This window comes from Oryctolagus cuniculus, chromosome 11, assembly GCF_964237555.1.
Source record: "Oryctolagus cuniculus chromosome 11, mOryCun1.1, whole genome shotgun sequence".
Classification (NCBI taxonomy): Eukaryota; Metazoa; Chordata; class Mammalia; order Lagomorpha; family Leporidae; genus Oryctolagus; species Oryctolagus cuniculus.
This window is the reverse complement of record NC_091442.1, coordinates 93,775,083-93,802,369: the sequence shown is the minus strand read 5'-3', so window position 1 is coordinate 93,802,369 and position 27,287 is coordinate 93,775,083. Positions and strand designations below refer to the sequence as shown.

The 27,287-nt window shown below is 38.5% G+C and overlaps 2 protein-coding genes and 1 long non-coding RNA gene across 5 annotated transcripts in view; 2 read left to right on the top strand and 1 right to left on the bottom strand.

Annotated features, from left to right (window-relative positions):
• EPYC (epiphycan) overlaps positions 1 to 1,150 on the top strand; it is a 37,161-nt gene extending 36,011 nt beyond the window's left edge. For all 3 annotated transcript variants that reach the window (XM_070052689.1, XM_070052690.1, XM_002711383.5), the window contains one exon: positions 348 to 1,150. In XM_070052689.1, coding sequence (XP_069908790.1) covers positions 348 to 518 — 171 coding nt within the window. In that variant the 3' untranslated portion in view covers positions 519 to 1,150. The remainder of the gene's footprint in view (positions 1 to 347) is intronic.
• Positions 1 to 27,287, bottom strand: part of LOC127491050 (uncharacterized) — a 352,787-nt gene that overhangs the window by 86,921 nt on the left and 238,579 nt on the right. The window lies entirely within an intron of this gene.
• CCER1 (coiled-coil glutamate rich protein 1) lies at positions 8,769 to 10,565 on the top strand. The gene has a single exon (XM_002711382.5). It carries the CDS (start codon positions 9,232 to 9,234, stop codon positions 10,414 to 10,416), a length of 1,185 nt encoding a protein of 394 aa, XP_002711428.1. The 5' UTR covers positions 8,769 to 9,231; the 3' UTR covers positions 10,417 to 10,565.

Here is a 27,287-nt window from a genome sequence, read left to right as displayed (position 1 = left end):
TCAATTATACAGCTGCCTCTTCAGATGGCTTTCCACAGTCATCATCCTTTCTTTATAGTACTCATCATCTTGAAAATAACTTTTTTCTTTAAATCTATTTTCACCTTCTTTCATTTCCCTTACTGAAGTTATAGGTATTATAAGGGCAATAACATGTCTATTTTGTTCATTGATTCATCCCCATTGCCTAGAAAGTGCTTGGCATATAATAATCACATAATATTTAGTTATAATTAGGGGAAAGAACAAAAGAATCAAAATGAGGGAGAAACAAAATATACTATGATACCAATCAAAACTAAGGACATATATCGCCTTGTCTTACAATGTATTTTCTTTGTTTTTAGAATAACAACATTCTGGAGATGCATGAAGACACCTTCTGCAATGTTAAAAATGTGACTTACATCCGTAAGGCACTGGAGGACATTCGACTGGATGGAAATCCCATTAACCTCAGCAAGACACCTCAAGCATACATGTGTCTACCTCGTCTGCCTATTGGGAGTCTTGTCTAATTTCAGATAATGGTTAACATTTTGATATCTACCATAACAAAAACAATTGTTATTGCTTCCTTCAAAAACAAAAAGCATGGCATTTTCAAATTATGTTCTGAAATATGTAATTACATAAAAGTGCTACGATATGATGAAAATATAGTAATGTAAGACAATACCAGATGAGTAAGGAGTAAATTAGCAGTATGGAGATTATTTCGCAAATACTCTTATAAATCATATATAACTTGCAAGTTTTGGGGGTTCATATTCTACATAATTTCAGATTAAATATATCACTAGAAAAAATCTCTAAGTGAATTCTTTTGGTCTTTTGCAAAGATTTAGATCTTCTAATTAAACTTTTCTATTCCTTTTTTCACTAAAGCATGTTTTCCCCCTAATTCATTAAACAGCATGAAGAAAAGAATAAATGTAGTTGAATATAGCAATGGTCATGTGGGGGAATATTTGTTATAATTAATATACAAATAACCATATCCAAGAAAGATATGTACAACCTTTTGTGTTTGAATGATAACTTTACCATCTTAAAGGTCTGTAAATTTAGTTTAGATCTTTCCTAAAATGAATAGTTACCTGATGTATTTCTGTGCTTATGAAAAAATAAAATATAGAAAATGGAAAAATGTATGATATTATAACCACACTGGGGAATAAGTTAAGAATTACCTTCCAGGGAGAGTTGATCTTCCTGACTTGTATAGCCATTATACAGGCACATGGTTACAAATTTAAGGAAAACAAAAAAAAAATAATATTTTATTTATTTATTTGAGAGGTAGAGTTACAGCGAGAGGAAGAGACAGAGAGAAAGGTCTTCTGTCAGTTGGTTTACTCCCCAGACAGCCGGAATGGCCGGAGCTATGCCGATCTGAAGCCAGGAGCCAGGTGCTTCTTCCCAGTCTCCCATGCAGGTGCAGGGGCCCAAGGAATTGGGCCATCTTCTACTGTTTTCCCAGGCCATAGTACAGAACTGGATTGGAAGAGGAGCAGCTGGGATTAGAGTCCAGCGCCCATATGGGATGCCGGTGCTGCAGGTGGAGAATTAACCTACTGCGCCACAGCGCTGGCCCCAAGAACAACGAAATTTTATCAAGTGAAACATGAGTTTCCTTCCAAATGTGAGACTGTGAGTTCAATTTCCTAGAAATAATGCGTCCTTGAATACTTTTATGACATTTTCCATAATAAACAAGACTTGCACAAAAGGAATTTCTCACTTTTTACAAATATAAAAAGGAGGGTACTTCAAAATATTTGTGAAAAACAAAATGCAAAGTGAAGATATTTTTGATACAAGAATTTGTTGAAATCTATGCATACTAGGGTTCTTCAGAAAGTTCACATAAAACATGTAGTATGAAAAAATTACATATAGGTTTCAAATCATTGGCACCAAAATGAACTTATCTTTTAATTCTAATATCCTCATGCTTTTAAAAATATACTCATACACATGTGCTGCAAATACACTTATCACTATGTATGTATAAATGTAAACATGCATTGTAAGGATAATTTTGAAACTCTTTTTGTAAGCATTTTGTAAGCATTGTAAGTACTAGTTTGAAACTTTCTTAATTTGCTGAAAAATATTTCTCAGTGGTTTTCCATAGTAACACTAGCAGTTTTACTGATTCTAAGACCACCTATCAATCCCTTACAAACTGCACAGAACACACTTGTATGAACATGAATAAATTTGCATTACATGTGAGAGTACATCTACAACTAAATTCATAGAAGTAGAATTCTGGGTCTAAGATAATTTAAATTTTAATAAATATTACTAAATTCGGAAACTGCTATACCAACTTACAATTTTACTAAGATTGTGAGAATGTATATGGTCCTCTACAATCTAACATGGTCTAATGTAAAACTTTTAATCGTGGTTAATCTATCTCTGAATAGATTTTAGTGAAGTAAAAAAAATACTGCATTTATATTTTTAACTATATTTTTCAAATATATTTCTTTTTAAAAATAGTTTTCTATTAACATATAGATCTTGTGTAGTTCATACATACAATTCTAAGAATATAATACTCCCCTTCCGCTTCTTCAATTCCTCCTCCTTCCTTTCATCTCACTCCCTTCCTCCATCCTTCTCTCTTTTTTCCCTTTCTTTCTCTCTCTCTTTCTTTCTTTATTTCTTTCTTCTTTCTCTCCTTCCTTCCTTCCTTATTATAACATCTTTATATCATGTTATTTAAATATTAAGCAACCACAGCACATCATTGTTTTAAAATAGAAGAGGGCAAAATACAAGAGACAATAAGTGTACTTCAGTGGATATGTCAGAAAATCCTTTTTACACCTAGAGTTTAATTTTGAGGCATTCTAGATGTTGCATGGTAAAAGGTAGTATGTGTAGCTGGCACTGCGGCTCAATAGGCTAATCCTCTGCCTGCGGTGCCAGCACCCCAAGTTCTAGTCCCAGTCAGGGCACCGGATTCTGTCCCGGTTGCTCCTCTTCCAGGCCAGCTCTCTGCTGTGACCTGGGAAGGCAGTGGAGGATGGCCCAATTCCTTGGGCCCTGCACCCGCATAGGAGACCAAGAGAAGCACCTGGCTCCTGGCAGTGGATCAGCGCAGTGCGCGGGCTGCAGCGCACCAGCCGCAGTGGCCATTGGGGGGTGAACCAACGGAAAAGGAAGACCTTTCTCTCTGTCTCTCTCTCTCTCACTGTCCATTCTGCCTGTCAAAAAATTAAAAAAAGGTAGTATGTGCATATGCCATACATACATACATCCAAATTGTTACAATAGCAACTAATTATTGAATATAAACCATGTATCAGGTATATAGCATGTATTAATTCACATCCTAAGAGTTGGGTCTAAAACCTATTCCAAGTTACAGGTCATACAAGAGAGCTTAAACAACTTGACCTGGGTCAAGGATTGACTCATAACCCTATTGTTGTGCTCTGATGCTAGAAAAATACCTTTCCCCAGTTTTGTAGAGACTGGACAGAGATGCAATGGTCAGCATTGTCTTTGTGTGCAATGGGGACTTTCACATGACCAAAGGCCTGCTTTCAAATCAAGATGGTAGAATATAAGAGGGTCCAGTGCTTTCCTCTAGATCCTGGCCTTGAGAAGATCTGCAGAAAGATGGACTGAGTTCCTTAGAGCCAAAGGGGTAAATGGAAGCTCCTAGCAGGCAGGACTGATGTACTCATTAGGCACAGTAAGCGCAGTACTGAGGACCCTCAGTAAAGTATAGACCAATGAAAATGTTTAGTTCTTCTTAAAACGGAACCTGAACATAGCAATAATAATAAATATGCAATCACCAACCTATCCTGTATTATATTCCTCTTTATTCAACAAGCTCTATAGTTTTGGATGATCTTTATAGAAGAAAGGGCCTGCAGAACATTATGGATGGCATCAGATTCCAACATCAACTGGCCCAGAATAACTTCCTGTCTTCACAGCCTTCTCAGCATCCCGTCATTACAAAACTGGGGCGGGGGCGGGGGGAGGCTTCTAGCCAGAAAAACTAAATAGTGACATGAAAACGACATTATTATGCAACAGTTTCTGCTAATGGACATGCTCACAGGTATTATACCTGCCTACCCACAAGGCTATTTCACAGATAATTCACCATGAACCCTAGGTACTTACTCTAGGTACTTACTCTAACCCTAGGTACTTACTCTAATCTTGAAAATCATTTTAATCCCATCATATTTAAATGGTCATTTTCAATGACTCACATTCTCAATTGACAGCTCTAATTCTAAAAATGACCCATGATTAAACACAATATAGTTTTTTTTAAAAAAACTGACTTTTTAATTGCTACACATTTATTTTCTCTAAGTATTACAGGTTATTTGCCAAGAAATAAAATAAACAACATTGCTCTCTACTGCCCTAGAACATATTGTACTTTAAAATTATTTATAAGCAAACCTCTAGGCTCCTGACTCCTATTTAATTATTGCTGAGTACACAAGTTTTTCGGATTTATGAGTCTAATATGTTAATTTTCTTAAGATTAATAGTATTTTCAAAAAGTGATGGCAAATAATACTTACATATACTATTATGAGTGTAAAACTGTTACTTCTCTTTAAATCTCACTTCTCTCTCAATCTGTAGAAATGGTGTGGTTACAACAAAGTTAATGTTCTCTTCACAATGTTCTTAAAATGATTTGAAGATTTATAAATGGATAAATACCACACTGGCATTTGATGCACATGCCACTTCACAAATATGAGAACTAACCCTAAAATTTCAAAGTATGGAGAGACAGCAGAACATTTTTCTATCTCTTGATCTCCCACTTGAAAAGCAAGGGTTAATATTTTGTGCTTAATCTTTGTGACCAGGAAATGGCAATGACCATTTGACTTTAAATTCTGTATGTGGATGTCTTTCTAGTGTAAAAAGGCAAGTCTTTGAAAGGATATAACATGTATTCTATTACTTATCTATTTTTCTATCTCATAGCATTGCATCAGTTATATGGAGGGCTCTAAAAACATTTGCTCAGTTTCATTTATCTGACTCAATATATCAGGTATATCCAAATTCATTTTCAAGAATTTTATTTACAAGTTTAATTAGCTGACATTTGCTTTTGGAAACCCAATTGAAAAATGCTAAAAATCTAATAAACACACCTAATTGCACCACACCAGAATAAAGGGTATTTAGAACTGGCAATGTGAAAGAATCTAAAATGGAATTCATGAAAAAATATAAAAATGAGGTGTTTACTTCTCATGGTTTGCTTTGTACTGGGACTTTAACTGATTGAATTTTGAACGAGCTACTACTGCCATCCAGTGTTAGACTTTATTCTTTCCATGTCACACAAATGCAGATTTATCAACAAGATGGAAAAGTGCTTCCAACTTAAGAACACAGTGTTCTGCACAACATAAACATGGCATAACCTGTGCTTTCCTATGATATTTATTGAAATTTCAAAAATGCCAACAATATCTTTAAAGTCTTCCAAATTAAGTTGTAACTAGTGACTATTGAAATATTCATTTTACTGGAAATATTTCATACATATGGTGAATGGTCTCTAAATTGACCTCTGACGAGTTTTCAGCTCCAGGTATTCAAACCTTTGTGTTTTCTCCCTCCCCTGCCTTGGGTGCTGGTGGGAGCTGGTCTTTGTTCTATCCAATAGCATTTGGTGAAGGTACAGGGCACAAAGGTTGAGCCTACAATGATGTGTGTGTAGATATATCCGTGTATGTGTGTGTGTGTGTGTGTGTGTATCTATAGATTATACTTGTATCTCCATCTTGCTAGGAGGATGCTCTTTTTTCTGGCTTGATGAAGCAAACAGTCATGCTTTAAAATTGCACTGAAAGGACCTGTGGGTAAGGTCTGGGAACTGCCATGGGCTCCCAGGACTTGTGAGAGGCCTCTTAGTACCGAAGGTGGCCTCCAGTCAACAGACGGCAAACAGGCAGGACCCTCAGTCATACAGCCACAAGCAAATGAATCCTGCCAAAAGCACAATGACTGGGAGCAGATTTTCCGAAATCGAACTCTCAGAAGAGAATACAAACCAAGTTACTTTATATGCTATGCAGTCACAGAAAACTAATAAAATATAGTAGAATGTAGCATATGTGCTCCATTTTAATATCAAATCAGAATATTTCCTTTTCTGCATAGTATTTTAAAAAATATGAGTCAATTAAACATGTGTCTTAAATGGCATTTGACCTAGCTGTTAAGGTGCTTGCTTGGGATGCCCACATTCCACATTCGCCTGGCTGGACTGCAGTCCTGGCTTTGCACATAATTTCTCTTTCCCGCTGATGTTCACCCTGGGAGGCAGCAAGTGGCAGTTTGTGAACTCCAGTCTGTGCCACCACTTGGGAGACCTGGATTGTGTTCCAGCTTTCAGCTTAGGCCTGATTCAGCCCCAGCCATTTTGTCATTTGGAGAGTGAACTAGCAAAGGGGGAGGGGACTCTGTATGTTGTTCTGTCTCTGTTTTTCTGTCTCTCTCAAAAAAAAAAAATTGTCTTAAAATTACTTAATTGGATTTCTAACTGTTAGATGTAACATGTTCTGGTGGTAAATATTCTTGAATAATTTACCAGTACTCAAAATATTTATCATATTATTCCAATTTTAGAAAAATCTACAAATAAAAATCATAATGTTTGGCTTCTCTTAAGAATGTGGCTACACAACAAACACCAAGCTGATTTTTTGATAAAATTAATATGAAAGATAAATTTCTTGCTATAGAAAGTATACAAAGTCATAATTATTTGCACAAAGCTCACATCAAATGGTCAAAACATGGTCTTAATTATCTGTAAAATGAGTCAGTCATCTTTTTTAAAACGAAAACAAATTAATGAGGATTCTAATACAGCAATAAGGTCAATTTCTGAAGCTCTCAAATAGAGTCCAATATCACATAAAACATGGATGTCCCAAGAGAAGCAAATCTAGATGATCCCCTCTCCATTTTGAGTCAAGCAGAGTGGGAATAAAGTGTCTGCCAAAGGTGTGAGTCTGGAGCTGGAACGGGCACCTGGAGGCCATCAGTGGCAGCATTGTGGACTCTGAGCCAAGCAGGCTTCCTTCAGCGGACCACACAGCAAATGAAACTGAAAGATTCCTGTAGCATCTACACATCTCACAAGCAATGGTTGGAGTCCTGATCCAAGAACCCCCATACTGTTCTCCGTTTTAGCCAAGAGGGCATAGAAGAATTTTGCAGGCTCCAGGACTTTTGCACATTTTGCTTCTCCTGCCTTTACCAGAGGCTTGTCAAAACTGAGGTTCCCTCCAGTGAGCAGCACTCCATTCTGCACTGACTCCATTCTGCCACTGACCACAGGAAAGTGATCAAGGGAAATATTCTGGGATGATTTTCTCTGGCTAAAGCCTGGGAGCACTTCTTTGATGTTTCTACCAAATGTGGTAAGACAAGGCCACACTGCTTATTTGTGCATCAAGACCAGGGCTAGGGGAACTTATTTACACCCTATCACCTCCTCTGAGAGTCTTAAAATAGGTAAATACTAGAATTGTGATGGTCAGTTACTGAGTACTTACAGGTGCTTGCTTTAAGTGAAGTGTACCTTACTTAATCCTTAACAAAATTGTGTGGAATAGGCACTGTATTTATGGTATGAGTAAACAATTTGAAGCAAGTGAATGCTGGGTGAAGCAGAATCACATCAATTTAAATCAAAACCCATATGCTCGGCTGGTGCCGCGGCTCAATAGGCTAATCTTCCGCCTGTGGTGCCGGCACCCCAGGTTCTAGTCCCGGTCGGGGTGCCAGATTCTGTCCCGGTTGCTCCTCTTCCAGTCCAGCTCTCTGCTATGGCCAGGGAGTGCAGTGGAGGATGGCACAAGTGCTTGGGCCCTGCACCCCATGGGAGACCAGGAGAAGCACTCTCTCTCTCACTGTCCACTCTGCCTATCAATAAATAAATAAATAAATAAATAAAACATATGCTCAACCATGATACTTTACAGGCTTCTGATGCGTATGCTGTAGGATCAGTGAAGGACCAAAAGTACTGACATAATTGGAATATTCCTATTCTCAAGGCAAAAATTCAAGGAATTCGTCTAAGTAATAATGTTAGTTAAATCAGCGGAAACATACATGGTCTATTACAAGGAACAAACCGCTTTCCAACATGTATTTCATTTACTTGGCCCAAGAGTCCTATTTAAGATGGGTTGATAGTACCAACCCTGGAGGTCACTGGCTCACTTTCCTGTTGTGGAAAACTTGGTAACCAAGCCTACCATTTAAAACAGATGATGTGTCGTGAGTCCCCCGCGCTTAGGAAGCACACGTAACAAATGCTGGCGGTCCCGTTTTATGTGCGAGGAATTCCGACTCCAGGGACGCATGGTGGTGGACACTGGCCATAAGGTAAGTTACAGGGCCCAGTTTTCTGACGGTGGGATCTTTTCCTTACCCCATGGGCCCTCCAAAGATGCGGACTACAGGTTTTTCAGCACACAAGTTCTCTCGCACCGTTCAGGTGAATCCCTGCTCACCAAAGTAACAGACAGGGTTCAACTAAACTGCCTCAGGCATCGACAAAACCCTGTCGGGGCCCCTCTCCCCCAGTGCCCTCAAAAACTTCGTCACAAGCCCCCTGCGAACTTTCACGGGAGACCTTGTTCCGGTCAGAACCTGCCTCCACCCCCAAGGCAGAACAAACTCGGTCCGGATTGGCTGTTGCCCTGGGCAACCAAGGACGCGGTGGGCACGTGAGCCTCCCGGCCGGTATTTAAAGGCTGCGGCTGCCCGCACCACCTCAGTCCAGCCAGGACGGCGACGGTGAAGCACCTGGGTTGAGAGGGAGGCTCAAGGTAACGCGGGCACCCCCTGCTTCCCCTGTCCCCAGCCCGCGCCTCTGGCGAGGCAGGGTGTATGTGGGACCCGGGAGCGGGTCTCACTGCGTGTCGCCCAGCAACACCTTCCTCCCGCACCAAAGTTATTCGGCCCCAGGCACAGCCAATCTACCTGGGCAAGACAACTCCAGGGCGAAGGACACGAGCGAGCAAGCGGAGGAGAGAGGGGGTCCTGCTGGAGAAGGCTGGGTCCCGGCAACGAGCACGTGGTGCTGCGTGGACACACGAGAGGACGAGGCTTTCCGGATCCTTGCATCCGGCCTAATACGACCGTTTCCAGGACGCCCCCAGTTCCACCTCTCGAGCTTCCTGAGCCATGACCCAGGCCCCCGACAATATGGAGGACCCTGTTAACCTGGGCGGCGGCTGTGGCTGGGCATCCTCGGCCCCCTTGCCCAGCTGGTCCTCCTGCCACCGGAGGCGCAGGGGCGCCCCGATGTACAAGCGGCGGCAGCGCTACGGCCCCAAGGCGGAGTATGAGCCCCCGAGGAAGCAGCCCAAGTACCATTATGGCCGGGGCCCCTGGTTCCAACCGCCCCGACGGCCCTCTTGGGCCATGTATTCCCACTGGGGGCACTGGGGAGGGCCCTGGCACCCTCCTCCTGCCACATTCCGGAAGCCCCCGAGACAGGTGCAAGTGATCCGGGTGTATGGCCTGCCGCCATTCTGCCTCTGCTGCTGCTCCTGCTGGTGCGGGCCCTGGAACCCCGGCTGGATGAGACCTCCAGGCAGGAAGAAGCGCTGGGGGCGCAGGGGCCGCGGCCTGCGTCGCCACTCTCGCCGCCCCTTACCGAGGAACCCGCCCGCGGAACTGAACAAGCTCCTTCGTCCGGTCAACATGTACGGGTGGCAGGCGCCCGGAATGCGTGCTCCGCCCAACACCACGCAGTTCATCATGAACCAGATTTACGAGGACATGAGGCAGCAAGAGAAGCTGGACCGCCAGCAGGAGGCGCTGCGCACGCAGCAGGCACAGGCCGGAGGCCAGGCCTCCCCAGCGGGCTCCTCCGGAAGCGATGTGCCCCTCATTGGCAGCGAGGAAGAACCCTTTTATGGATTTGCGCAAAATCCATCTCTCCTACTCAGTCCCGCCCCAGAGGAGGAAATGCAGTCGCTCATCCCGCAACTGGTGGAGGAAGAGGAAGAGAAAAATGAAGAGAAGTATGACAAGGGGGTGTACGATGCAAGAGAGGAGAGTGAGGAGGAAGAAGCTGAGGAAGAGGCAGAGGATGAAGAGGAGGAGGAGGAGGTCGAAGAGGCTGACTATATGGAGGAAGGGGAGGAAGAAGAGGATGCAGAAGAGGAGGAGGGGCTAGTTCTGCAGGAGGATGGGCAGAGAGAGGAAGAAAACCCTTTGCCTCTGGAAATGCCTTTATCAGTCTTAGTAGGGGATGAAGAAGAGAGAGAGGACTTTATAAACTATGCTTATTTCAGCCCAGAACAGATAATTTCCCAATTGCCGCAGGATACTCTATTCATGGTACCAGACATTAACTGTTAGACATCAGGAAAGGGGTTGAGGAATGAGATGGAACTAATTGGAGGCTAAAGTGGATTAGCAACTTATTAAAAATTAAAAACTGAGTTCCGTGAAAAAAAAATATATATGTAAACCCCTTCTTTGGCCATTATAAAAAGTTTAAACAATGACGTGTTTGTGTATGACTTTGAGTGGGGGTGGGAGAGCTTTCAGTTATAATTTTATTTGAAATGATTAAAGGCCAGATATTTTAATTAATCCACTTTGAATACATTCATTTGGTGTTTTCCCCTCTAGACAATTACATTTTTTTTTTTTTACATTCTGGCAATGCTGAAGAAGTTTCTTTTTGTAACAAATTTACACCACTTGTGTATTTAAAGAGCTTGGAATCAACAGATATTTTGACTGTTACAGGCTTAAGAAGTATACATCACTGCTATTAATTGTCCACTGGTGCTCTTAACATAAGTGAAGGCCATTTTAAAAGTGTATTTTGCTAAAATATTTTTCTTTGTAGATTCTCCACCTTCAGAGTTCACTTTTTGAGGGTTGTATTTTGGTAACCTCATTTGGCTGTCTTGTGGCAACACTCATGTCTATTCCTTGTTCCGCAGTGCTGTGGATCTTCCTCAGAAGATCATGAAGTTGCTTCTGTGGAACTGGTTCTCTGCCATGGCCTCAACAATCCATAATCCATGCATGGAGAGGATTCCCCATGGTCAGAAGTCAACTTGCACATCTAGTTAAAATCCAAGGTAACTGAAAACGATGGAGCATAGTGCAGGTTTTGAAACCTTGTTCCTGGATATAATCCTTGTCATAAAAAGTTTTTGCAGGATGGATTTTTTAAAAAAAAAAACATTACTGGCCTTTTGGAAGTAGAATATCCTATTTCTCAGTTTGTCTCCCTTTTAAAGGAGAGTGAAACAAAGATGTGTAAGTGTCAGTCTTTATGAGCTAGTTTCTGATGATGTCTAATTAATTGGGAGACATCATTCAAAGTAATAGTTTTGTTCAAATATTTGTTCAGATTTCTTCCTTGGCTCTTAATAAAAGTTTCCATTATGCCACATTCCCATAATATCCCTAGATAAGGAATTTGAACCTGCCTTCTCAAAATTTACATCTTTTGCCAAACTAGAACTCTAGCTTGAGCCACACCTTAGTATTTATTGAGGAGAAGACTATATATTGATCTTTTTTGAATATTGATTTTTATTCATATATCACCCTGTATTTAAGAAGATAAGATGAAGTTGTCAATAAAAAAGTATTAAGTGAAAGTACTCTGCTTCTTATTTACATATTATAATTCTATTCAGCAACATTTCAGTGGTGAACAAGAGAAACAAGAAGAAAAACACATTATGGCAATTTTAAAATTATACTAAGCCTTCCAAATTATATCAATGCATAACAAAACATTTAAGTATCCATAAAAAAATCATTACAATTTCTGAGTAGTGGCTTAGGATTGGCCTGTTTTTATTAATGTTCCAGTGTGTATATGTAGCGAGAAACCAGGAATTATCCTCTTCATATGGGTCACTATGTCCTTATATATTATGTCATATATCGTAGCCCATCAATACTGAAGAAACACAAAATGATCCCTGGATCAAACTCATCAAAGAAACTCACCAAAACTGAGCTTATTCACAAGCATACTTGCACAGTCCTCAATTTCTTCTTGCAAAGATTCTTTTACATTAAAAAATGCAACACATGTTGAATTGGCCTCTATATGCACAAGGCATAAATCAGAAGACATTTTAAGGAATATAAACATGAGCAATGCCTTAGGAGTTTACATTCTAGATCATGAGTCATTATTCAATAAATATTCACTTGGGTCCAAGCACTATGAATAGTGATATACAGTGGTGAATAAACAGTCACTGATCTCACATTGGTTACAGTTTCAGCAGAAATGACAAAATAAGACCTAGAAAAAGTGGTTCCTGTTAGTATTCTAAAGGAAATGTTCCAACATGAATGCACAATTCATACAAGAACCCAAGGGTCAGGCTGTGGGTATCTTTTGGGCAGAGGAAGCTCTGAGTCTAACAGTAAGAAGCTGGGGAGATTTTGATGTCTGTGAGGAGTGCTGGACAGAATCAGAGTGTCTGGAAGTGGGTCGTCAATGAGAATTGAACGAGATGAGCAGAGGTCACCTATGGATTCCTGTGCTACTCATATCTTTTTAAATGAGTGGCAGCAAAAATCGAGAGGGGAAACTATTAGTCATCTTTGATTCTCTATCTGAACTTTTTTTAATAAGCCAGATGTTTTGATGGTCCTTTTATTAATCCTGAAGGCTAATACGAAATGATGAAGCCATGTTGTGTGTTGGGGAGACTGGTATTCTACATACTCCCAACATTACACTTTGCAGAGACCTCTCGACTCACTATCATGTGATGGAAGGATATGAAGATTTGTTGTTCAGCCTGCTTGCAGCAACAGAGTTCTCAGCTCTCATGGAGAACCTCTGCATAACATATTCAATACAATTCAACTCAATAGAGTCTACAGTGTTACTAAAGCTCAAAGTAAATCCAATCTCTGAGGACTAAGTGTATTCAGAGGAAAAGAAAAAAGCACAATTTTCCCAGGTGAGTGTTTGGCTCAGCAATAAAATCCTGCTTGGGACACCCACATGCCCTATCACAGTATCCAGGTTCCAGTCCCTGCTCTGTTTCCTATTCCATATTCCGAGTAATGTGCACTTTGGGAAGCAGTGGGTGATGGCTTAAGTAATTAACTGACACCCTTGTGGGAGACTTGGATTGAATTCCGAGCTCCTGGCTTCAGCCTGATGGAGTCATGGGTGTAGCAGTCAGTTGGGGAGTGAAACAAAGCAAAGAAGTCTCTTTTCTTTCCATCTGTATACATCTCTGCTTTTCCAACAAAAGCAGAAAATAAATACAATGTTTTTTTTATAACGCAACTTTCCAAAATAAGCTTATTATTCTTAAAGACATTTCAAAGGTTGATGGAAAGACATTTCAAAGGTTGATGGGGATGAACAAAGTGAAAGAGGCACCAAAATGGGCATTTTCTTCAAGGATGAAGCTATTTTGTCAATTGTCAGAAAAATAACATCAACATCACAAACATACTTTGTTTTTTTATTGCTTAATGTCTTTATATTTTTTACCCAGAAACCTTTTATTTAAGGTATACAAACTTCATGCATTTCATAAATACAACTTTAGGAACATAGTGCTTCTTCCCTGGGAAGAATCAAACATGATTTGAAAGCACACTCTTGTCAAGCAACTTTGCTGTCTATTCTGATGTGTTTTTATATGTAGAGATTCTGCTATTTTCCTAGTGACTGACAGCATTTACTGTCATTACTTTGCTTCCACAGTAACTTATATTGTTTTTCTATGAAAATATTAGCCCTTTAAAGATGGTAAATACACTTGACATTTACAGAGCAACATTGAGCTGAGTATGATTTTATAAAATTTTATAACATCTGTATATAAAGAAGACAGCATTTCTAACAAATTTAGTCCTGTTAAAATAAACATAAGAGGTGAAATAATCTCCTGCTAGCTATACCAAATCCAAAGATTTGGAACAATGGGACTAAGAAAACAGATTAATTTTGGTTGTAGCAGCATAATAAAATGATACATCCAGTTTTGGTGTTTGTAATCAGACAGATTCTTATTGATGTGAAATCACTGAAAATTATCCTTAATGCTTCTAAATAAATTTGGCCTTGATCTCCTGTGCATATAAAGAAAACTAAGAATGTGACTGTGTCTAAGATGTTTCAGTATTGGCTCTTTTCTGTGTCAATATTGGTATAGCTAATTCATGGAGCAAAGCCCAAAAGCAAGCTCAGCTGATAGAATGAAGGAAAGGAATGCACGCATGATCTCAAAGGTTTGGATGTTCAGTGACCTGCTGGCTAAGTGACCCGTGCTGGTAGCCACTTGCTTTGGGTTTCTGTGTCTTCAAAAGTTAGTGATCATACATACATATTAGACTTATTGTGAACACTAGGTACCTGGTATTTAAGAAGATTTGTAGTATATACCATAATTTACTGATAATCACTATACACTACATTTTATAATCAAAATTGTTATGTCACTTAAAATTTTGACTATTTGATCTACTTAGATTGGTTCACAAGTCAAGGGAATTGCATCTCATTGAAATCAGATACTCTAGTTGTTATCACTGAACTAAGCATGAGCCAACTTATCCTTGAAATTTAGTTTCTAGTAAAACAGGGTGCAAATGAAGTGGTGTATTGCCTTGATCCCAAAGTGTGGTCCATGAACCAGCAGGATTGCAACCATCTGAGATCTTGTTAAAAATGCTGAGCTCAGACCCCTCCCAGATTCCCAAAGAAAATTAGAACATACTTTGTAAAAGTTGTCTAAGTGACATGCATGAATATTAAAAATTTAGAAGCTGTGTGGGAGAGATCATTCAGTCTAGCAGTTAATATGCCTGCATCCTATTTCAGAGTGCTCAGGTTAGATTCTCACTTCTGGCTCCTGTCTCCAGCTTTGGCCCAGCTTAGACCTGGCTGTTATAAGCATTTGGGGAATTAGCCAGTAGAAGAGAACTCTGACTGGCTGTCTATCTCTTTCTATCTCTCAGTTTTGTTTTTTTGTTTGTTTGTTTTTAAGGAAGCTCTATGGTTTGGGAGTTTGATCTACTGCAGATATCTCATGGAAATGTAATAGCTATTGTTTGTGTTTTCAAAACTACTATAATTTACTATTTGTGTGGCCTCAGGGATGTTTGTTCAGAACAGTGACATTCAATAATTATTATAATATGTATCTAATACACACAGAAATTATACCACTGATGTATTATATGGTATCTAAAAGTTACTTGTTAGTGATTGGAACAACTATAAATGTAAAAATCCCTCAAGATCATTAATAAATGATGCATTAACTCTGTCCCAGTTTTTCAGATTCATTACTTTGAGCTCTACATACTGTTGTCGGACTTTGAGAATCAAATCTCTAGAGCTGAACTCATTCTTTTTTTTTTCAATTTTTTTAACTTTTATTTAATGAATATAAATTTCCGAAGTACAGCTTATGGATTACAATGGCTCCCCCCCACACACATAACTTCCCTCCCACCAGCAACCCTCCCCTTTTCCGCTCCCTCTTCTCTTCCATTCATTTTCAATTCTCTTTATATACAGAAGATAAGTTTAGCATATATTAAGTAAAGGTTTCAACAGTTTGCACCCACATAGAAATGTGAAAAATACTGTTTGAGTACTAGTTATAGCATTAAATCTCAATGTACAGCACATTAAGGACAGAGATCCTACATGAGGAGTAAGTACACAGTGACTCCTGTTGTTGACTTAACAATTTGACACTCCTGTTTATGGCATCAGTAATCACCCTAGGCTCTTGTCATGAGTTGCCAAGGCTATGGAAGCCTTTTGAGTTCACTGACTCTGATCATATTTAGACAAGGTCGTAGTCAAAGTGGAAGTTCTCTCCTCCCTTCAGAGAAAGGTACCTCCTTCTTTGATGACCTGTAGAGCTGAACTCATTCTTAACAAATAACATTTTCTGTCCTGTATCTCTCTCATCCCCTTGCCTCATGTTGATGATGCTTCCTTTCTTTTGACATCTAACAACTTGTTTCAAGAATAATCCATTCATTTCCAAACAAGCAATGAATATTACAATTAACCTTTCTGAACTACAAGTACATTCATTTATAATAATTAAAAAATTATTTCTCTTAAAAATTTACCTAATAGTTTATGTAAGTCATGTGATAACAATGCAAAACACTGATTACATTTTATATGCGTTTGTGTATATGTGTATACATTTAAATTTTATATATGTGTATGTGTAAATTTTATGTTCCCCACCCATATGTTTGGTGGAAAAAATTATCTCAGTGGGATAAGCTGGACTAATTGTTGTTGTGCTGTTTCTCATCTATAATTAAAATTTTACTTTGGAAAAATATTCTTAAGATTTGTAGAGAATGTTATAGGTGTTTAAGATAACTGGATATCAGTCATAATAGCAACATTTAAAAATTGTTGTTTTTTTATTTAGAAGCAGAGAAACAGAGAGTATCCATGTAGAGAGAGGAAGAATTCCCATCCTTTGGTTCACTCCTTAAAGGCCTGCAATGGCCAACACTGGGCTGGATGCCAAAGCCAGAATCAAGGAATGCACCCCAGGTCTCTCTCATGATTGGCAGGGACCCAACAACTTGAGCGAGCATAGCTGCCTCTCTGGGTCCACATTAGCAGGAAGCTGGAACTGACAATAGAGCTAGGACTCAAAGCTAAGTACTCTGATATGGGATGCAGACATCACAGGTGGCTTTTAATGGGTAGGCCAAATGCCTATCATATATTATCACTTATTAAAGCATATGTTTTATTCTATATTTAAAGAAAAACTTAAAATAGCCAGACCCAAAGGGACAAATATCATATGTTCTCCCTGATCGGCGACAACTAACTGAGCACCAAAGGGGAAACTTGTCGAAATGAAATGGACACTATGAGAAACAGTGACTTGATCAGCTCTTGTCCTGACGGTTGATGTACAATGTAATACTTTATCCATTTTAGTATTTTTTTTTTGTTCTAGTACCATTGGTTGAACTCTGTAATTAACACACAATTATTCTTAGGTGTTTAAATTTTAACTGAAAAGTGATCCCTGTTAGGAATTTGGAAAACAGTATGCTGAGTGAAATAAGCCAATCCCAAAGGGACAAATACCACTATTATCTAATTTAAAACAACCTATCTAGAGATAAAATTCCTTTTAATGTATGACCTCAGTTTCAAAGAGGCTAGAAAATATTATCGTCTCTTCAGTGCGAGAGTGATAACAGAGGAATCTGAGGAAGAGACACAGATGTCCCTGTCTCAATTATAATTCTCAACACAGTGTTGCAAGTTTGGTAGACAAGATAAATTCACCCTAACCAGAACTCCAGGCTGGGACCATTCATCTTGGATTAAGGGTACTTTTCATGTGTCAAGCAGACTAAAAATGGACTTATTTGGAAGGACGGAGATATTGAAAGACTTCTTAGAAAATACTGCTAAACCTAAATATTACCGCATAGGAATATCATGTAGTTTTTCTACTACTAAGAGCATTATGGAAAACAGGAAGAGAGTATTTGAGGAATATTTATCCTGAAACAAACTGGATTCAAATAGTTCTCTTGGCAATGTACCAAATGAAGCATACTTTCTGCTCAGAATATATTCAGTCAAGATGGTTATAACAAGTGTGGAATTTAACTTTTAGATGTCAACCATTTTAGAAAATCCACTTACATACAAATAGATGTATAAACACAGGCAAACAGCAGATTCCTTGTAAGAGTAAAACCTTGCATTCGGAAGAATTCTCAAGTGTAGGGGTTGACAATTACTCCATTTGTGTAATATACAACTATAGGATGGATTACCGTGTTGCATGCAATTCTAAACATTAACTCCTAATCCATCATATTTTATAGCCCCTATTCACTCTCAAAAACTTGGTAGGAACATTTCTCCACTGCAGATGCTATAGTATTCTCATGAGTTTACCCCAGAATGAGAAACTGATTTCCAGCATGTAGACTGTGCATGTAATTCTAACATTGGTTTCCAACTACTAGAGTTTCTACAGTTATCTCTGTTATTGCAAAATGTAAATGAGTATGTTTAAATCAAGTCACCTTTTTCTCCCTTCAATTTATGTGAAATGTATGCTTCCTGTGTGACAATCACATGCAGAACTATTTTTACATCTTAAAGCACACAGTCCTATTTGCAGCAATACGAAGTTCTAAAAGTTTATTTAAAAAATAAATTTAAAGCACTCTGGCCTCAGAATCAGCCCTAAAGGCATTCGGATCTGGCTGAAAAGCCCATGAGAGTATTTCAGGCATGGAAAGCCAAGGCACTCTGGCAAAAAGATCTCTGTGAGTGAGATCCCAGTGGAAAGAACAGGTCTTCAAAGAAGGAGGTACCTTTCTCTGAAGGGAGGAGAGAACCTCCACTTTGACTATGACCTTGTCTAAACAAGATAAGAGTTGGAGAACTCAAGCGGCTTCCATAGCCTTGGAAACTCATGACTGGTGCATAGGGAGATTACTGATGCCATAAACAGGAGTGTCAATTTGTAAAGTCAACAACAGGAGTCACTGTGCACTTACTCCTCATGTAGGATCTCTGTCCTTAATGTGCTGTACATTGAGGCATAATGCTATAACTAGTACTCAAACAGTATATTTCACTTTGTGTTTCTATGGGGGTGCAAACTGTTGAAATCTTTACTTAATGTATACTAAACTGATTGTGGGGAGCAACTCGGACTAGACTAAGTTACTGGAATTAAGACTTATTCTATGCATCTGCTCTCCCACAATATGGCGCTGAGAAGGGAAACAGCTTCTACACAGCTGCCTCCAGTTCAACCAATAAACTGTAGGACCTGCTCCTCATTGGAGGAGAGCAGCGTACTCGGCGTGTGGGTAGCAGAGTTAGGATTGGTGGAAGAGGACTATAAAGGAGGAGAGAGACAACATGCACCAGGAACATCTAAGGGGAACATCTAAGGGGAACACCTGTGCAGCCCCCGAGAGAGCCGGCCGGCAGTGTGCCACTCCCCCGCGGAAGTGGGGAATGTGGCAGGGGGAACCGCCCTTCCACGGAGGTGGAAGGGACGGTAGCCAACCCGGGAAGAACCAGCAGCAAACCCGGGGAGGGCCGAGCAGACGAAAGAACAGCGCAGGGTTTAGTGTCGTTCCTCCACGAAGAGGGGGAGCGACATAATGGTGCCGTGACTCGGATATCAAGCCTAGGCAGGGTCCTGTGTCGTTCCTCCACGAAGAGGGGGAGCGACACTGATCTTCTGTAAAAAAAAAATAAATTATCAATTCCCAACTTGACTCTCACTGGGATTAAACATGACAATAGGTCTGATCTGATTTCATCATCATTTAAAAAAAATCATCTATTATTTTTCACTTTATGTTTCTGTGTGGGAGCAAACTGTTGAAATCCTTACTTAATGTATACTAAGCTGATCTTCTGTATATTAAGATAATCGAAAATGAATCTTGATGTGAATGGAAGGGGAGAGGGAGTGGGAAAGGGGAGGGTTGTGGGTGGGAGGGATGGTATGGGGGGGAAGCCATTGTAATCCATATTCTGTACTTTGGAAATTTATATTCATTAAATAAAAGTTAAAAAAAAGAAAAAAAAATAAATTTAAATTGGTTTTTGACTACCAGTTGGGTCCCAGGGTTGCCCAATAAGAAAATAAAGGTAATATATTTCAAACACCAGAAGTAACTGGATAAATTTGATGCATCTGAGGTGCCTTTTGGTGAAGCATTCCTGATTCTTCACACCACTGCTGGTTTTCTACATGCCACCTTGATAGTTCGTTTTACTCTAACTCTGTCTAAATTCAATACTGTGATTTTAATAAATAAATGCAATGCAATACTTAGAGAGTTTATACAGTTCTTACTTTCATGGCCTTTTTTAAAAACATTTCCTACAAATTCCATTGGTGGTATTTTCATATCCCTGTAAAGTTACTTGGAATAAACTTTTAAAAAGATTTATTTATTTTGTTTGAAAGGCAGAGTAATGAAGAGATATAAGAACACACAGACAACACACGCACACACACACACAAAGTGAGAGAGAGAGAGAAATCTTCCATCTGTTTGTTCACTCTGCAAATGATCACAACATCTAGGGCTGGGCCAGGGTAAAGCCAGGAACCGGGAACTCCTCCAGGTCTCCCCAGGCAGGGGCTCAAACACTTGGACCATCTTCCCCTGCTTTCTCAGGCGCATTAATTAGTTTGGGAACTGGATCTGAAGTGGATCAGCTGGGATTTGAACTGGCACCTATTTGGGATACTGGCACTGCAGAAACTGGATAAGCCACAACATCAGCCCCTGAGAAAACTTTTAACATGTAAGAATAGAGAGTTTTTATTTCTTCTCAAAATTTTTGGATTAACATAAACTGGCATTTTTAGCTTCTGTTTAAGCTGCTAATAGTGACATTTTGGGATGTTTTCATTTGACATTTGAAATTTTTAAAATGATTGATAGTTCTGCTCTCAAGTATTGTTTAAATTTTGTCTCTTTTGAATGTATTTAGATTTTTAAGCATGTCATTTTAGTAGTTTAAGACCCTTAACCTGTTAATTTACCATTTCTCACAAAAACCACTATTATATTAGACACTTCATCTGGTGTTTACCATTAAATAGTACTACCAAAAGCAGAATTTTAATACTGTCACAAATAATTGTGGGTTTTATTTTTGTTAATTGTAGCATTTGCTTGAGCTGGGAGATTTTAATATAGAAAAGCAAACTGAGATTAAGACTAAGTGGTTCTTCCCATGGTGGGCTTTCCAAAGTCAATGATTGTAAAAATAGAATATTTAACATTTTTCTGCTTTGAAAGGCATTATGAGTTCTACATTATTTCCTGCACAAATATTTGAATACAAAACAAAGTTAACACAACTAGCTTTCCTTTCTCTCATTTATTACCTTATCTTGCCCCCTTGGGTTCTATGCCTATCAATATATAGGTGCCACCTAGTGGCAAAAGTGAAATATTTAGATATGAATACTTTGTATTTACAGATACACTCTTGGAGAGAGTTTGAATACAAATACATACACAAATAGTATTTGCATAGTGCTGTTACAAACTACTATATTAAGATATTTACATTATTTACTTGAATATGTGGCCATATGGCTTGATGCTTAGTAATTAGTATTTTTTGGCCTACAGGACTAAGTCATAAACATAAGCTATCAAAGCATGTGAAGGAAACGGGATAAATAGACCCACAAGAGTCATTGGAGCTCTGTGGATTATTATTTTGATACATTTCTAGTAATTTTGTACTGTTAGTCATGTTTTATCTAACGACATTTCTACAATAAATCTATTTTGAGTTCCCTTTGACACTAATGCCATTAATTAACGTTGGCAATCTTCATTGACAGTATTTTCTTCTGCTTTTAATACTGACATTACAGAACACAATTAACAAATTTGTAATCTATACTCTTAAATTTTAAATCCAAATTACCAAACTAAATAATGCTTATGATTTTAATCCTGAGAGCTATAAATGAGACTATGTGTTTACTGACCTAGTTTTAAAAACAAGATCTGAAATAATCAGTCACCTCCTGGGACTTGAGCATTATTTAATTTATTAATGATAACAGCCACTAATTAGAGCACGACTTGTTAGGGAAAGAAACAAACCTGCTTGTTTGCTGGTCTGGCACCTAAAGGATAATTAATATTTTTATTACTGCCCTATTTCCTAACCACTTCTATAGGGAGCACAGATCAGTGCTAAGGATGAAAGTCAGTTTCTGCATTTGCAAAGCCAGTCATGAGTTGTTCCAGAGTGCCCATAGGAAGAGTAGGTTCTTCTGCTCTGCTCTTCCTAAACTCACTGTAAGACTTATTCTCTAGGAAAAGACTATAAAGCAAGGGATTGACAATGTCCTTATTTCCAGTGCAGAGTCTTGCAATTAAGAAGATTTCAATACATAATTTCAGTATTAAGATAACATTTCTAAAGTGATGGTGGATAGATAATTCCAGTACAGGAGCATAGTTACTTATTCGTGTGTGTGCACTAAAACCATTTCCAGTGGGAAAGCATGGAGAACGGGGTACAACGGTTGCACAACGGTCTGGTCCTTGTGGACAGACATTTGTAGGAACTGTACACAAAATTTGTCAATGTAACAACCAGCTCTTGGCTCCCCGTTTTGAGCCACAGAATTACCACAGGCCTGAACCACTCTGAAAATGCCTGGGGTGATGTTTCTTCTGAAAGTGAACCTGAAAATACATTCAAAAGTATCAGGATTCTAAAATTTAAAGCACCTGATATAGAAATTTAGAACATACAAAATTTATTTTCCTCTGTTTCACTTTTGTTGAGCTCTTATGGTACTAGGGTTCGTGCTAAGCCTGTATGCCTGTAGTCTGTAAGAAAATGACAGAGATGTTAAGGCACATGGTCTATTCCCTTAGGATGACATCATAATTCCTGTTCAGAATCTTCAAGAGCATTACTTTGAGTCAATATCCAAGGCCAAACTTTTACAGTCATACTGTATATTGTAACATTGTCCTGGTTGAGTCTCAGTAATTGGTGTCTTAAAGTTTTGTGATAAATTATTTATGGAATGATATGTTTCATAGACAGGAAAGAAGCAGAGTGCAAAACTGTGCTAGAATATTTGCATTGTTAGAGTATTTTCCTGGCCCTTTACCCCCCGTCTTCTAAGGGAAAGTATATAGCTTACTCTGATGGTTGAATTCTTAATTCTCTAAATTAAGAATCAGTTGTCAGTATGGAAGTGGACCAAAATAAGAAATTGGTAGCTACTGATGGGAGGATGGCCCAACACCTGCCATGTGGCAGTCATAGTTTAACAAAAGGGAAAAATAAAAAGTAATAGTAGTAGCTACTATAAGGAAGGCAGTTGAATATAGATGGATATAATAAAGAATCAAAGTGTAAAGGCAGAGAAAGGTTTATTATGAGAGAGATATCAGAACCCACAGAATGGCAAGAAATTAGATAGAAATATGGATTAGAATTATTAAGTAATAAATTCAGCCAGGAATGATACCATGTAGGATATTGAAACTTCTACATCTCTAAGGTTAACATGAGATGGGGCCACACATGTAGGAAAAAGACATGTTTAAATGTTGGTATATCTGCAAACCCTACTTCCAAATAGTTTCTAGCGGTAAAAGGCATGTCTTCTATCTAAAATATCCCATCTGAACCACACCATTTCTTTTCTGTATGGCAGGTTTCCTTTTTTCTTTTTCTGTAAGTCAACTATTTTATTTAAATATTTTATACCACACTTATCATAGATAGTTGGCAATTAATGATGTCCAATGGGCACATTCACATGGATTAATTTATCTAGTTTACAAGAGTTGTTGACTTAAGAAAATAGGGTCTGGGCCGGCGCCACGGCTCACTAGGCTAATCCTCTGCCTTGCAGTGCCGGCACACCGGGTTCTAGTCCCGCCCGGGCACCGGATTCTGTCCTGGTTGCCCCTCTTCCAGGCCAGCTCTCTGCTGTGGTCAGGCAGTGCAGTGGAGGATGGCCCAAGTGCTTGGGCCCTGCACCCCATGGGAGACCAGGATAAGTACCTAGCTCCTGCCATCGGATCAGCACGGTGTGCTGGCCGCGGTGGCCATTGGAGGGTGAACCAACGGCAAAAGAAGACCTTTCTCTCTGTCTCTCTCTCTCACTGTCCACTCTGCCTGTCAAAAAAAAAAAAAAAAAAAAAGAAAGAAAGAAAGAAAAAAAAAGAAAGAAAGAAAATAGGGTCTGTAAAGAACAGAAAAAGATCATATATTTTTAAAGATTTATTTATTTATTTGAAAAAGAGAGGGGGAGAGAGAGAGATCTTCTATCCACCGATTCACTCCCCAAATGACCACAATGGCCAGAGCTAGGCTGATGGGATGGCAGGAACCAGGAGATTCTTCTGGATCTACCATGCAGGAGCAGGGGCCCAAGCACTTGGGCCATATTCCACTGCTTTCCCAGGTGCATTAGCAGGGAGCTTGATTAGAAGTGGAGCAGTGGGAATGCAAACCAGTGTGGGATGACATGTGGGATGTCAGCAATGCACAGAGCGCTGGCCCCAAAAAAGATGAATGTGATGAGGATTCAAACAAGTTGATGCATTACCAATAAAAGCTGTTAGGGAGAAGCTAATCTATGAAGATGGCGTGTGCAAAGGCAGACCCACTAGCATTCTTCTAAAATCTTTGAGGCCCAGTATGTTTGGGAATGCAGATGCTTTAAGAAATTAATGTGTTCATGATTATCAGACATTTTAACACAAAAGATTTAGAATACTAAACTTTAGACTCATAACGCATATATCTTGCAAACCAAAGTAATTAGTACATGTTGAATTTAGAATAATTTAGGAATGTTATAGGGGGATTGCTAAGGAATATAAAGAATCTTGCCAAATAGCTATCTCACTTGTCCAGGTACATAAATTCATCATAAGGCATCTTAAAATCTTTTCTATTTCATGATTGAATATACTGATGATTGTTAAAATTGTGTGTGTGTGTGTGTACATGAGAGAGTCTGGAAAAAGTTCATAGAAAATGTGTATTATGAAAAAACTATGCATGGTTTTCAAAATTTTCTTGAATTAGAATACACATTTTTAATTAAGTTTCCATAAATTTTAGGTAACCATACATGCATTTACATATATATACACACATAAAATTATGTAAAAAATATAGTTGCCTTTAGGGTGTCATTGGGGTAGAGCAGTCTCTATCCCCCCCACACTTTTGCCTTATATATGTCATTATTTATTACTTATAGCAGATACACTTCTTCTTTTGTTTGTTTTGTGGGGAGAGTGGTGCATTCCATAAACATATATTTACAACAGGAGGCAGGTCATTTTGAAATTATTTTCAAAATTTTAATCACTGGGCACCATTCAAGCTGTACAGACATTAATAAACTAGTCCCAAGGAATTAACGGCATATGAAACATGATCTCTCCCTCAATGAGCTTATCACTTGGTGGTGAAGATTGATTAGTGAATAGGCAATCACCAGAGTGATAAGCATAGATAATAAAGTGATTTTCTCCCTATTTAGACTCTTGCTTACTCCCTAATTCTGATACACTAAACATTCATAATCCAGAAACATTTAATGAATTGAAGATTGTTATCTTCAGAGCATGTGGTTTATAAATTAGTTTTAAGACTTTTAAAAAAGCCTTGACTTTTGAAACTGGTATTATTTTGATAACAATAACAAAGGAAGGACAGAGATTTTTATAGCTGCTAAATCATCCATTTAAATTTATTCTAAATATGTGTTGCTTTCCAGGACTCTTATCTGTAATAAAGCATGCAAGTATTACTGCATAGATCGTATTTCATGCAAAATATGTTTTCAAAAAAATGCAGTGAGTCTCTAAGATATGTATCAAGAACATCAGAAATGAAAAGAAAAATAGCCTATTACTACCTGAATGAACCAAAAACATTATCTTCCACTTTACTTGCCCTTATTTAGAGACCTAGTTAAAAATTCTCAGAAACAACTAACTATGGATATATAAGGAGAAACATGTTCAGACAAATTCTTTTACATGTAAGAATCTTAAACACTTTCAAAGTACTAATTAAAGCTATTTATTTTAAAATTGCAAACCTTTCCCAAAATGTAAGTTTTAACCTTATAACCCAACAAGTATCCATTTTATAAAAATGTCTCTAAGTATGGAGGGAGTAATTACAAGTTGAACCCTATGATGTAAACAAAAACTATAACCAATTCTAGTGTTAGTAATAAAAATAAAGTTGTGCACAAACATACTTTTTAGGCCCAAGGAAATTCAATGCTTCTTTGGTGGCCCACTCTCATCTGCTATATTGAGAACCCGTTGCATGTTTTTCTCCTTCAGTATGTCAAGCAGGTGTTATGCCGCAGATGTGGTGTGGTGCATTGCAGATGTGCCTTGAGCGTTGTTGATTTCCACTAGGTGGCGATATTTTCAAAGAAGCTAGACACTTCCACATAAGAGAAACTAAGTTGATATACAGTAGCACATCCTACTATAGCCAGTATTTTCATTTCCAGCAAGGGGAAAATAGCATTTGGGAACACACCAGGATTTGAAAGTCTGTCATCAAAATCTCACAGAACTAAAGAGATGGACATTAGCTACTTAAAACAAGTATGTTTGAGAAGTGATACTTCAAAAAATTAGGAGATTTTTGTTAATTACGGAAGAGGCTATGAAAAATTCTGCTTAGTTTATGGGATCCTTGTCTATGGCACTTTTTTTCCCAAAAAAACTGGACATTGTGACTGAATGCTGTGCTTTTTAAAGTTCTTTAGATGTATATATATTTTTTTTCATAGCAGTATGAAATGTACCCTTGCTCCTTGTGACAACCCTTCCAGGCAGGCATTCCACTGGTAAATGAAGACAACATGTAGTTAAACTAGCCATCCTTGTATCTTAGGCTCTACAGTAACAAAATGAAAGAGAGAGACAATAACATACAGCAACAGACTCTTTGATGTAGACAAATGGTATGGAATAAAAATTATCCTAATACTCAGAAAAATAAGATCTTCCTGTTCCACGTTCTTCCCCTAACACATAACTCTAAGACGTTCATTCACTCTCCACTCTTGACATTTGTATACATAAACTTAGCCTTTCTCTGCTTGGGAATTTCGCCTTTTGCTTTGCTTTTTTTTTTCTTTAATTTTCCATTGTGGCACTTTAAAGTGATGAGGAGTTGGTAATAATGAAGCATGCCTACAGTTTGTCATGGTTTTGCAAAAGCTGTCAGTAAGTAATGTCCTATCTTCCTTAAAAAAAGTGTGGGTAATTAAAGTAACACTATTTAAATAGCAATTTGCAAGGAAAACCTCAAATTAATTATGTACTTTAACATGTTCAGCAACCCGGAGCAGTCGGGAAGCAGGAATTACCATCATGCCTATTTTGCAAATAAACTTAGAAGACACTGAGGTCTTACATAACAGTTCAAAAGTTGGTAACTGAAAACCCAGGACTCAAAGCCTTTTATTTTTACTCTGTAAATCGATAAGTTTTGGTCATAACCAGCTGTTTCCTGAGACCATACCCTGTCTCCACAGCCATCCTTTGGCTCCTACATGTCCATACATACCATAAGTTCCCTGCTGTATTCGATATAAAAAACTGTTACAAATTTTAAGTGAAGTTTATCTAACATAGTCCATGGGAAACAATTTATTGAACAC

What these genes read in the sequence shown, in the direction of transcription:
- CCER1 (XM_002711382.5), top strand. Translation starts at nt 9,232, where the DNA reads ATGACCCAGGCCCCCGACAATATGGAGGACCCTGTTAACCTGGGCGGC.